The sequence below is a fragment of the Ostrea edulis genome, chromosome 4, assembly GCF_947568905.1.
Source record: "Ostrea edulis chromosome 4, xbOstEdul1.1, whole genome shotgun sequence".
Lineage (NCBI taxonomy): Eukaryota > Metazoa > Mollusca > Bivalvia > Ostreida > Ostreidae > Ostrea > Ostrea edulis.
The window spans coordinates 33,173,971-33,187,557 of NC_079167.1; the positions used below are offsets into that span (position 1 = coordinate 33,173,971).

Sequence of the window (13,587 nt, forward strand, 5' to 3'; positions counted from 1 at the left end):
TGTACAATGACTGGATTATACACTATTACTGTACAATGACTGGATTATACACTATTACTGTACAATGACAGGATTATACACTATTACTGTACAATGACTGGGTTATACACAATGTTACTGTACAATGACTGGATTATACACTATTACTGTACAATGACAGAATTACACAATATTACTGTACAATGACTGGATTATACACTATTACTGTACAATGACTGGATTATACACTATTACTGTACAATGACTGGATTATACACTATTACTGTACAATGACAGGATTATACACTATTACTGTACAATGACAGGATTATACACTATTACTGTTCAATGACAGAATTACACAATATTACTGTACAATGACTGGATTACACAATATTACTGTACAATGACTGGATTACACACAATGTTACTGTACAATGACAGGATTACACAATGTTACTGTACAATGATTGGATTACATAATGTTACTGTACAATGACTGGATTATACATGTACAATGACTGGATTATACACAATATTACTGTACAATGACTGGATTACACACAATATTACTGTACAGTGACTGGATTACACAATATTACTGTACAATGACTGGATTATACAATATTACTGTACAATGACTGGATTATACAATGTTACTGTACAATGACAGGATTATACACTATTACTGTACAATGACTGGATTATACACTATTACTGTACAATGACTGGATTATACACTATTACTGTACAATGACAGGATTATACACTATTACTGTTCAATGACAGAATTACACAATATTATTGTACAATGACTGGATTATACAATATTACTGTACAATGACTGGATTACACAATATTACTGTACAATGACTGGATTACACACAATGTTACTGTACAATGACAGGATTACACAATGTTACTGTACAATGACTGGATTACATAATGTTACTGTACAATGACTGGATTATACACTGTTACTGTACAATGACTGGATTATACACAATATTACTGTACAATGACTGGATTACACACAATATTACTGTACAGTGACTGGATTACACAATATTACTGTACAATGACTGGATTACATAATGTTACTGTACAATGACTGGATTACACACTGTTACTGTACAATGACTGGATTACATAATGTTACTGTACAATGACTGGATTATACACTATTACTGTACAATGACTGGACTATACACTATTACTGTTCAATGACTGGATCATACAATATTACTGTACAATGACTGAATTACACACAATGTTACTGTACAATGACAGTATTACACAATGTTACTGTACAATGACTGGATTACACACAATGTTACTGTACAATGACAGGATTACACAATGTTACTGTACAATGACAGGATTACATAATGTTACTGTACAATGACTGGATTACACACAATGGTACTGTACAATGACAGGATTACACAATGTTACTGTACAATGACTGGATTACACACAATGTTACTGTACAATGACAGGATTACACAATGTTACTGTACGATGACTGGATTACATAATGTTACTGTACAATGACTGGATTACACAATGTTACTGTACAATGACTGGATTACACAATGTTACTGTACAATGACTGGATTACACACAATGTTACTGTACAATGACTGGATTACACACAATGGTACTGTACAATGACAGGATTACACAATGTTACTGTACAATGACTGGATTACACACAATGTTACTGTACAATGACAGGATTACACAATGTTACTGTACAATGACTGGATTACACACAATGGTACTGTACAATGACAGGATTACACAATGTTACTGTACAATGACTGGATTACACACAATGTTACTGTACAATGACTGGATTATACACAATATTACTGTACAACAACTGGATTACACACAATATTACTGTACAATGACTGGATTACACACTATTACTGTACAATGACTGGATTACATAATGCTACTGTACAATGACTGGATTACACAATGTTACTGTACAATGACTGGATTACACAATGTTACTGTACAATGACTGGATTACACACAATATTACTGTACAATGACAGGATTATATGCTATTATTGTACAATGACTGGATCATACTATATTACTGTACAATGACTGGATTATACACTGTTACTGTACAATGACTGGATTACACACAATGTTACTGTACAATGACAGGATTACACAATGTTACTGTACAATGACTGGATTATACACTATTACTGTACAATGACTGGATTATACACTATTACTGTTACTGTACATTATTATACAGTATTACTGTTCAATGACAGAATTACACAATACAATCTAATTAAAATTAGATCCTTTGATCCGCTCATCTACTATCGCTACATATAATGACTGGATTAGAGTAATTGGAATACAATTAATGTGCTTAGACACAGAACCGAGTACACATTAAAATATAAGTGGACATACAACTCAAATGAACTAGTTTGACACAAAATGTAGATGTTGCCATCTGATCTGCAGCAGACAATATATATTAGATGTTGTCATCTGATCTGCATCAGACAATATATATTAGATGTTGTCATCTGATCTGCAGCAGACAATATATATTAGATGTTGTCATCTGATCTGTAGCAGACAATATATATTAGATGTTGTCATCTGATCTGTAGCAGACAATATATATTAGATGTTGTCATCTGATCTGTAGCAGAAAATATATATTAGATGTTGTCATCTGATCTGTAGCAGACAATATATATCAGATGTTGTCATCTGATCTGCAGCAGACAATATATATCAGATGTTGTCATCTGATCTGCAGCAGACAATATATATTAGATGGTGAGAACATGAAGTTCATAAAGAGAAAAGGAAGTTTTCAAATAAAAATAATTCTCTTTTCCAAATTCATTTCATAAACATGAATGAGTCATTGTTCTAACCCCCTCCCAAATCTGAATTTGTCACCAAATAATTCAGGAATCTAATAACAACACACTGAATGTAATTGAACACACGGCTTTGAACAATTAAACAACATATCAGATGTAGTGTCAGTGGTTGGCAATGTCACAGTGATACAATAAATTGACAAAGAGAGTTTTATAGAGAACTTTAACAGTATGTATTGGTCTACAGGTTGGGAACACTTCCCCTATAGTGAGATCTTCTCGCTAAAACGCGATTATCCCTCTTTAGTGAGAAAGAAAACATGACCATAAACAGGTGTTTTGATTGAAAATATTGGCAATGCTGAATAACACACACTCAACATGATGTGAAGTCTCTTTAAAGTTGACAACACAGTCAAGAAATTGCATATCAACGTTGCTGCGTAAGAAGGAAGCAGTCTGAAATCCAATACACATCAGGAGTGTTTTTTGTTTTGATTTAACAGGTTGGGAGCACTTCCCCTATAGCGAGATCTTCTCGCTAAAACGCGATTATCCCTCTTTAGCGAGAAAGTAAACATTACCGTAAATAGGTGTTTTGGTGTCTTTATTGAAAATAATGGCAAATTCCATGCCATGCTGAATAAGTGTGACACACTCATGAACCAAATTGTCTATATAAAGTTTACAACACAGTGAAGAAATTTCATATCAATGTTGCTGCGTAAGAGGGAAGCAGTCTGAAATCCAATACACATCGTGAGTGTTTTTGTTTTGATTAATATATTTGCAGAAGTATCAGACATTTGAGCACTTTTTCTTCTTTTCACTCGAAACACAAAGAAGATATACTCCACGGGTGTTTTTCTTAATTTTACAGGATATATTTATTCTCGCTAGAGAGGGATAATCTCGTTTTTGAGAGAATATCTCGCTATAGGGGAAGTGTTCCCAACCTGATTAAATAGAAATATCGGACATTTATAGCACTTTAATTCCTTCTTTTAACGTGAAACACAAAGAGATGTACCCCACGTGTGGTTTTCTCGGTTGTACGGGATATAATTACTCTCGCTAAAAAGGGAGAATCGCGCTTTCGGAAGAATATCTCGCTGTAGGGGAAGTGTTCCCAACCTGGTTTACGTTGACCATTTCAAAGTCACCTCAGCTCTGCACTGTTTTCAAAATTTCAGACATAAACAAAAGCAAAAAACATAAATGGTGTTGCTAGAAGTATGTACTGCAAACCTTTTGAAATCTCCTCGAAATATTGTTTTCGGAGAGCGCACAGCTAAAATACACAATCGTGAAGCCATAATAACGGCGCAGCATGTCAAAGGCAAAGAGAAAGATGTTTACGCAACGCGAGAGAACTAGTCAAATTACTTTATTACAATATAGAAAATTGAAACTAGAGGTTCGAGGGTTGAAAACCAGTTTATTGATGAATTGTTAAAGCATACGTAGAATTCATCCTGGATTATATAATTTGCATTGTAGCCAGAAATATAATAAGAATTCAGTTTGAATCCAAACAAATGTTAAATTGAAATCCAAATGATATAATGCAAATGATATTATATTTTAGCAAAGTTGAGAAATATCGACCAAATTAAGGAACAAGTTAACAAATTCACAAGGGAAAAAGGGCGCTAGCTATGAGTTTTATGCTTAGGAAATGTTTTGGGTTAATATTTAGGAATTATTGCTCTCATTCAAGTGCAGATATGGTCAAGGTATTAAATGTTGCAGAAAAAAATGACGCAGCAAAAACACTTGCTAATGTCATGTCACGAGGAAGTGCTAGAAAGGTGATGTTTAAGTTTATTTTCTCATGTTTGCCACTGCCAGTTTCTGTTCCCGAGTCTGTTGTAGATTTTAATTTTTATGATCGTCTGTCCGTCCTTCACATTTTCTACTTATGCAGAATCTCTGGGAGATTTGTGTAGATGTTGAAAATTTATAGGTTGACAAGAACCGGGAAAACATTTTGACTGAAATAATAATAAACAAATTGTTTAAATTGCTATTAAATGACTGACTGTAATGTGTGAACATCTCTTGCACACTACAGTATGTTGATAGTTACTACTAATGATTGCACAAAACCATATGTTTACATCAAAGAATACATGCTCAACTAGACAGTCTCTGCATCATGAAAGGTGAAGAAAACGAATAATGATCAATCTCATAACTCTATAAGCAATATAAATTGAAATTTGGGCAAACACGGACCTCTGGATATCCCAAAGGTGGGATCAGGTGCCTAGGAGGAATAAGCATCCCCTGTCAATTTGTCACACCCGCCGTGAGCCCTATATCTTGATCAGGTAAACGGAGTTATCCGTAATCAAAATCATATCAAGAGTTAAAATGGTTTCCATTGATAAGCTAATGTACAGTGCTAATCAACAAGGAACTACTTTACTAGGAATTTATTTCAGGTGTCTTCAATAGCAATTTTGCAAGTCTATTGAATCCGAAAAGTTGTTAATTGCTAAAAATAAATTTAAAAGAGAATTTTAGCATGTCTTTCTGCAAAATGTTTTAAACACTTGTAAGCAAATCTATAATAGTATTTTTATCCAATTGTGCAGAAAATAGATCTATTTAAAAAGAAATTCAAATTCATAGATTTTTTTTAGTGCAATTTGGTTTCAGAGCTCCAGATAATTTTTTACCACAAAGAGTATTTACTCCCTGATTTTTAAATCAGCGAGTAATTTGCTTTCCAGAAAAATTCAAAAGTTTATTTTGTTAATTTACTGATTATCTTTGCTCTTTTGCACAGAAGATGTCGCCAGATAAACGATACTTCTTCCGTTAAACTTTAACTTAAAGTTTATACTAAAAGGCCGCTCAAGCTATTTACGGGGAAATTTCTTTGCAGTTCTTTTTATTAAAACTATTCATTGTCATTGGGAATTTGATATTTATCATTGATGCATTAAATTTGAATATGTCAGACACTCAGTCACATGATTACGATCCAATTCTGTATATCATTCGTCCACGATTTATAATACAAGTTTTTTTCTGTGCTTTCGACTGCACACTAACTCTTTAAGAAAGAAAGTAGGCCTGTATAATAGTGTTTTGAGTTGACTCTTCCAATTATTCAAAATTGTGATTGTCATCAAAACATATTTCATAGCGCTAAATATCATGTATGATCAAGCCCTGGGCTAACCTCAGTTCATATGAATAGATAATTCATATTTATATCATACTACATGTATCGCAAATACGCGGACTAATACGCATTACTTTGGGAGTGTAAAGTGAATTTACATTCACTAATGCGTAATTGTACGCATTATTTTCAACTTAAATGCGTATTTGGTAAAATTTAATGAGTATTTACGCTGATACACACCTTATCTGGAGCTCGGGGTTTTCAGTTGTTATTTTTCTCGTATTGACATGCGCTATTTTCCCCTTTTTTCCAATCAAAATATGGAATCTAGCAACATTGTCTCGTGAAATGCTTGTAGTACAGATTTTAGATTATCCTTGGTTATTCTCTGTTATGTCAAGCTAAGTTTGGTAATGATGAATTCTAATTGTACAACCTCTAGAGAGAACTGGTATGTGAGTGTATACAATGCTTATGATTTGAATCATTAGGTACAATTTTCTTGGACTGCTAAAATATTTTAGCTTGAGCCTTCCATGGAATCATGGAGAAGTACAGTAATTTTAAAACTGAGAGTAAATTTTATTGATGTTGACTGACAGTGATTTTATTGCAACTGATTTTATGTTTATGTTTCAGAGAGAAGGGTTTTCAAAGTTCAACAAGATTTATGAGTTCAATTACAATATATTAAACAAGAACTGTTTGATGATGATGACCTCCGTGAGTGGTCATTTGTTGGAGCTGGACTTCATTGGCCAGTACCGCAAGTGGTAAGAATATTGTTTTTAGATATCCTTTAATTTTTTAATTTGAATGGTCAATAAAGAATTCAACAAAATTACAGCTGATGTTTTTCTTGACATTTTTGATTTTAGACTTGGTTGATTTACGGTTTAGTTTGTTTTCAATAAATTACAGCTGATGTCTTTCTTGACATTTTTGATTTTAGACTTGGTTGATTTACGGTTTAGTTTGTTTTCAATAAATTACAGCTGATGTCTTTCTTGACATTTTTGATTTTAGACGTGGTTGATTTACGGTGTTGGTTTGTTTCGCAGGTATTCCTGCAATCCGTTGTCGTTGTTTGACACTCCTGTAGAGAAAAAATGTCCAGAGAACTACACAGACATCAAGGTGAGGAAATTTACATGTGTTTGTTTTATTTCAATAAATTTTGCTGCACAATGTATTTGGCAAAAATATTGTCAATTATACGTGAAAATTTACCATGTAAAACCTCATTATTCACTATTGTTACAAATTTCTCTGAATTTATGAAAAAATGTGTCACAGATATTTCCAAATATTTAAAATATTTTTATGTTCCTTTTAATGTGTGATTTTTTTTTCCAAAATGCATTAAATAAAATATTTTCTTTGTACTTCACACTTCATGGCAATATAAAGTACTCGAGCTGACCTCAATATTGAACTGGGAAGGCAATAAACTTTTTGCACTCTCACTACTGTGACTGCCTTGAATTATCATATATACTTAAACAGTACCTTTAATTCTTATTAAGATTTAGAAATTTTAAAGCACTCTACTGATCAAATTTACTGGTATTCTGAATATTTTATCAAAGTTGAAGGGGAATATTGGTGAAGAGATTCAAGGAAAATAAGAAATAACAAAAATTATGTGAATGTCCCAGTGATTTTCTGATTTGCTTGGGTTTGAGAGCCTTGAAAAGGTGACATCACAGTTTACCCAACAGCTATGAGATAACAGCTTAAAATAATTTAGTAGGCTATGATGTCATACCTAGTCAAACAAAACCAGCCAATATCCTGATGTATTGATTTTTCTTTCCTACCCCTAAAAACTTTACTGTAATATGAAGTAGGGTGGTCACATGATCAAATCCAGTAAAAGTTTTACAATGGTTACTTATTGTACTTATACATGTGCACTTTAGACAATTAGACAATTTTCTAAAGTGACATCCAACATACACCACATGACTCTGAAATGGGGAAACAAGAGTTTTGTTGAATGGATGATAATGTGCAGTTTTTTGACTGAGAGTTGTCATTCTGAAAGTTTGTGTTTATACCAAATGTGCATCAGAAATGGCTAGTTGGGAGGAATTTGGTAAAATAGGGATGGGGGCTCAATAAAAGTTTTGAACATTGAGGAATTTTGAGTGGGACACATAACATGTTTCACAATCAGGCTTAGCTAACATGTAAGTGCATTGCTGTGAATGTTATTGAGAAATACTGAGCTGTCCCGCATTTCTACTACTAACTGATAGAGCGTAGTTACATCCTGGTCATATGGTTTTATGTGACTGATATCCTGTTACAAACAGGTGATTAAGGTTATAACCTTTGACCCCCCCAAAAACTTCATTGGAAATTTAAACTTTTTTGTTTTTGTGTGTTTATACATTAAAGGAATGCCACAAATGCATGCATTACATGTATACTGATGATAATACATGTACCAAGCAAAGAGCATGTTGTATAAAACCATGAGTATGTCACTACATTCGATAAATCTATAAATGTAGCATTTGCTTTTAGTATGTAAATATGTAGTTCAAATGAACACATTTATAGAATATACAATCCAGGGATTTTTTAAGGGTCTGTAGGGGGTGAAAATAAGACCCCATTCCCAATGTTGAAAAACAGGTATTTTTCTCAATTTTTGCTTTGAAATTCCCAAGCAATGAAAACAAATCAAGCAGGGTAGCCAAATCGTTCATAAATCTTCTTCACAGGGCCACAGATCACAATTTTTGCTTAAAAATCTTAAGAAAACCTAATTTTTTGGCCTCTGCTTATTTGAATGAGGTAAGCTTTGACCAAATTGAAAGTCAGAAGGAGCCCAATTATACCTTAAAGCACTCTAAATTGGGTTTTTCCCAATTTCTTTCTATGAAACATTTTTCCCAATTTCAAGCAAATGTCGCTATTTTTCCCAGTTGGAAAGGCCCTGGCCCTTGAAATGAAGACCTTTAAAAAGCCCTGACATTTCAAATCAATGCTTTCATATCAGTTTACACTGCAGAAACGTTCAATATACATATTGTGACCAAAATTAGAGAAATTACTGAGATGAAAGCGCTTGTTTCTAATTGGCAGAGAACCTTAGAGCGGGAGGTCAGGAGCAGCCAGTACCTCATTATCTGGACTGATTGTGACAGAGAGGGGGAGAACATAGGATTTGAGGTCATTCAAGTCTGTAGAGCAGGTAGTATATCAATTACAGTAACAGACTTTTATTTTTAAGGTGGCAAGGGACAGATTTTTTTTATTCAAAGTATTGTGCCAAAGGTGTGTGTGTCTCTGTTTCAAATCTGATTCATTGATTTTCTTAGATTTCTTTTCAGTGGTGTTCTGTGTGCACAACTCCTGAGAGACAGTGAATGAAATTTAACAAAGCTAGAAAGATTCATTGACCCCCTGTCCACATCAGCTTAAGTTCTCACCATCTTTTGTCATTTCACCTTTTCCCTATCTAATTCCCCACAGAGATTTGACAACCGAGACAATGTACATACTATAGAAGAACTTTGTCATCCACATGAACCTGTGTATATAGTCTACTATCTGCCATCCATCTCTTTTACAATCTATTCCACTTTTTGGTTTCACAGTGTATCGATGTAGCCCAGTCTTTGAAATAAACCATTGGCCTGAAGACCAAGTCCAGTTAAATTGGGGTTGGGCTTGTAAAACTATTACATATAAAAGACTGTCCGCCTTGTATTTTTCATCAACATTACAGACTATCGTTGAAATTACTGAAATTTAGAGATGATAATATTTCAGAATCAGTAGCTAGTATTGTGTTTTTGACTTTTAAAATTTGAAAGTTTTCAATTTCAAAACATTGTTGTACATATCCTTCACTTTTCACCTATATAAAATTTCTCTGGTGTACCATACCTCCTCAAGTGATTAAACCATTTATAGGGTTTTAGTCAAAATTAGTGCAAGCGTCGGTGTGATAGAAACACACTATTACTGATTCTGATTGTCATTTCTCCATTTCAGCATATGGTTCAATTTTGTAACGTGCAGTTTGATTGGCTGAACAACATACTTTTATACTGTAAAGCATTATTGTGATGTCATTAACATTTTATGTTTATTTTTAGAATTTATCCAAAAATTATATTCGCATTTATCAAATAAATCAAATTATATGGAATGATTTTAATGGCAAAGTATGTTTTAGTGTCATAAATTGGTGCAGATTAATGGCAGTTTATATTCTGCACCAGTCATGTACCTTAAAACATACTCCGCTATTAAATTCATTTCGTAATGAATTTTTAGTAGTTAGGCTAGGCTACCCGAGAGAAGAGTAATATGCCTCTGTATGGATTGCGTCATTATCTGAGACCTCTCAGAACGACACTCCACCCGGAAACATTTTGACTACATGTATTTGAATTTTTCAGTGAATCCCAATCTGCCGATCTACAGAGCCAGATTCTCTGAAATCACACCACAGTAAGTTCTTGTTTTGGTTATCTGAAACGGTTTCTATGGAAATGCTAGAGCTAATTGTAAAATGTATCGCTACATGTCTCATTAAAAAAACTGGACTAGAAAAATGTCTCCATCTAACTCCATACGCAGAATGGAATCAATGAGGCATGCGCATGCTCATCCTGTGTCAGGCTGCCATGCATGAGCTGCGTCGTGGTCGTCCACAGACTGTAAACAATATTGCTGTCAAAAAAAGATTTGATTGAGGATTGAGATGGTACTGTTAGAAATATCAGTTAACATAAATACTCAGTGAAACAACATCTTAGGAGTTCAAAGAATGTATTGTATTACATTGTTATACAACTAGTGTGGTATCATTCCAATTTGTGGGGGCCAATGTTCGTGGGTAAGTAAAATTTTGCTGGTTCGTGGGGACATAAATTCGTGGGTAAGAGTGACCCACGAAATCCACGAACATCAATCCCCCACGAACAATGCTGATTCCACAGTAATTGAATTGGATTGATTGATTGTATGCAGAGTTAGCAATATATTAGATATAGAATTTCCTTTACATGATGTTATGCCGTTATAACTATACTGAAGGGTCTTTGGTAGGATAAATCCATTACACAGTTTGTTAGGAAATATGGAAACACTGGAGGGTCTTTGGTAGGATAAAGTTTGTCAGGAAATATATTGGACAGATTCAATACTAATGTTGGACAATGTATTATCCTGTTTTACTTGAACAAGTAAATAGGAAACATGTCAGAAATATCATCTTCACATCACATTTCTTGATTTTGTATTTAGTTTTTGTTTATGTTTTCAAGCAATACAAAAGATATCCTTATATAACTCATTCTGGGGTCTTCATCCAAATTCTAGGATCTTGAATATATGTTTGACTCGCTGACATCACATTTCTTCCTTTTGCATTTACTCAGTTAAAGAGAAATGTAAGACACCCGTAAATGTGTCTTTTTCTAGTCTGGGGATTGGCATAACTCAGCATTGGGCGTTGACGTCCTATTTTTACATTTGTGGTCTCGATGCAGTTTTATTTCAGTTGTTGTTTTTTGTATGTACATGTATAAGTTCATTTTCAGGGCAGTTGCCAGAGCCTGCAGTAACCTAGTGGCCCCGGATAAAAGAGTCAGCGATGCTGTGGATGTCAGACAGGAACTAGACTTGCGGATTGGTAATGTCTTAATAATTTTAACATAAGATTGGTGAGGTCTAGTTTTAACATACGGATTGGTTAGGTCTAGTTTTAACGTACGGATTGGTGAGGTCTAGTTTTAACGTACGGATTGGTTAGGTGTAGTTTTAACGTACGGATTGGTGAGGTCTAGTTTTAATGTACATATTGATAAAGTTGTATTTGACGTTAATTTTAGCATACATATTGATAAAGTTGCACTTGAAGTTATGAATTGGTAAGGTTTAATTTTAGCATGGGCCTAGTAAGGCCTAACTTTAACTCGCAGATTGCTAAAGTCTAATTTTAACTTAGAGATGAGTAACTTATGGATGGGTAATTTCTGATTATAGTTTATGGATTGGTAGGGTCTAATTTTAGCTTGCAGATTGGTAAGATCTAATTTTAAACTTTTAGAATTGTAAGATCTGATTTTAACTTATGGATTGGTGAAGGCTAATTTAAATATACCAATTTGAAAGATCTAATTTTAGCTGTCGGATTTGTAAGATCTAGTTTTAAGTTATGGATTAATGAATTCTAATATTTAGCTCTCTTGAGCCACAGGTTTAAATGAGCTTTTTAGATTGAAATTTGTCTGTTGTCTTTGGTAGTAAACTTTTCACATTTTCATCTTCTCTTGAACCACTTGGCTAATTTCAACCAAACTTAGCAGAAAGTTTCTTTGGGTAAAGAATATTCAAGGTTGTTCAAATGAAGGGACATATCTCTTTCAAAGAGGAGATAATTATAATATTTATAAGAAAGTTTCTCTATGTAGTGTAAATTCAGGTTTGTTAGAACTGTGACCCCTGGATCATAACGGAGCTACAGAAGTGTGCAAAGTTCTACATGTGAATATAAATCTTTTAGAATCCTATTCTCCAGAACTACTGAGCCAATTTTAACCACACTCGACACAAAGTATCCTTGAGTAAATGGGATTCAATCAAACAGCAAGGATCACACCCCTTTTGAAGGGGAGATAATTGCTACATTGTAAAAATATGATGGAGTCTTTTGAAAATCTTCTCTAGAACCACTGAGGCAGTTTCAACCAAATTTGACTCAAAGTATCCTTAGGTAGAGGGGATTCATGTTTCTTTAAATTGAGGGCCATGTTCTCTTTCTGAGGGGAGATATTAGCAAAACAGTGAAAATACAGGGATGTCCTTTGAAAAATTTCTTTTCAAGAGTTACAGAGCCAATGTAACAAAACTTGAGTCAAAGTGTCCTTCGGTAAATGGAATTCAAGTTTGTTCAAATGAAGGGTCACATCCCTTTCAAAAGGGAGATAATTTTAAAACAAAACTGAACATTTGGCACATATCTTTGAAAATCTTCTGATGAAGAATAACTGCATTATTATGATCTTTTCAGTAAATGGAAACATACTAATTTCATATAGAATAAAAATAAACATTTGTTCAAATCATTCCATGAAATGGATAACAATTTATTTTTTAAATAATGTTATATGAATATGGAAACATGGTAATAGGATGTATTGTTTCAATTTTTTTTTTTCAAACCGTAAATGCTGCTGTCCAGGAAGGAGCCACAATATAAACCCAAAGTTTACTAAGGTATATAGTGAGTGAAATATAAATAAAAGAGGGGGGGGGGGGTCTGATTTAATCAGGTTGTTGCTCTTTTAAATTAGGTGAGGTTCACAATGGTGAAATTTGTGTGTTTTTAAACAAAAGGTCCCAAAATAGTGAAATAAGTAGCAAGCAATTTTCACTTTGTTGTTACAAATTTGTAACCATGACTCCTTTGACTAGGAAAATGATACAAAAATTAATGGCTAAATATTCTGTTACGTTTTGAAACTGCTGCTCGGGTGAGCAATGTCGCACAAGGGCCTCTTGTTACTCATGTATTGGTAAGGTCTAATTTTATATCTCATATTGGTAAATTCAAAGTTTTACTTA

At 33.6% G+C, this 13,587-nt stretch overlaps 2 protein-coding genes across 2 annotated transcripts in view; one reads left to right on the plus strand and one right to left on the minus strand.

Annotated features, from left to right (window-relative positions):
• Positions 1–4,252, minus strand: part of LOC125670264 (uncharacterized) — a 5,704-nt gene extending 1,452 nt beyond the window's left edge. The window contains exon 1 of the mRNA XM_048905349.2: positions 4,104–4,252. Coding sequence (XP_048761306.1) covers positions 4,104–4,171 — 68 coding nt within the window. The 5' untranslated portion in view covers positions 4,172–4,252. The remainder of the gene's footprint in view (positions 1–4,103) is intronic.
• Positions 4,253–4,501: 249 nt separating this feature from the next.
• LOC125668966 (uncharacterized) overlaps positions 4,502–13,587 on the plus strand; it is a 90,710-nt gene continuing 81,624 nt past the window's right edge. The window contains exons 1-6 of the mRNA XM_056161356.1: positions 4,502–4,666; positions 6,634–6,767; positions 7,056–7,131; positions 9,091–9,199; positions 10,416–10,467; positions 11,562–11,653. Coding sequence (XP_056017331.1) covers positions 4,514–4,666; positions 6,634–6,767; positions 7,056–7,131; positions 9,091–9,199; positions 10,416–10,467; positions 11,562–11,653 — 616 coding nt within the window. The 5' untranslated portion in view covers positions 4,502–4,513. The remainder of the gene's footprint in view (positions 4,667–6,633; positions 6,768–7,055; positions 7,132–9,090; positions 9,200–10,415; positions 10,468–11,561; positions 11,654–13,587) is intronic.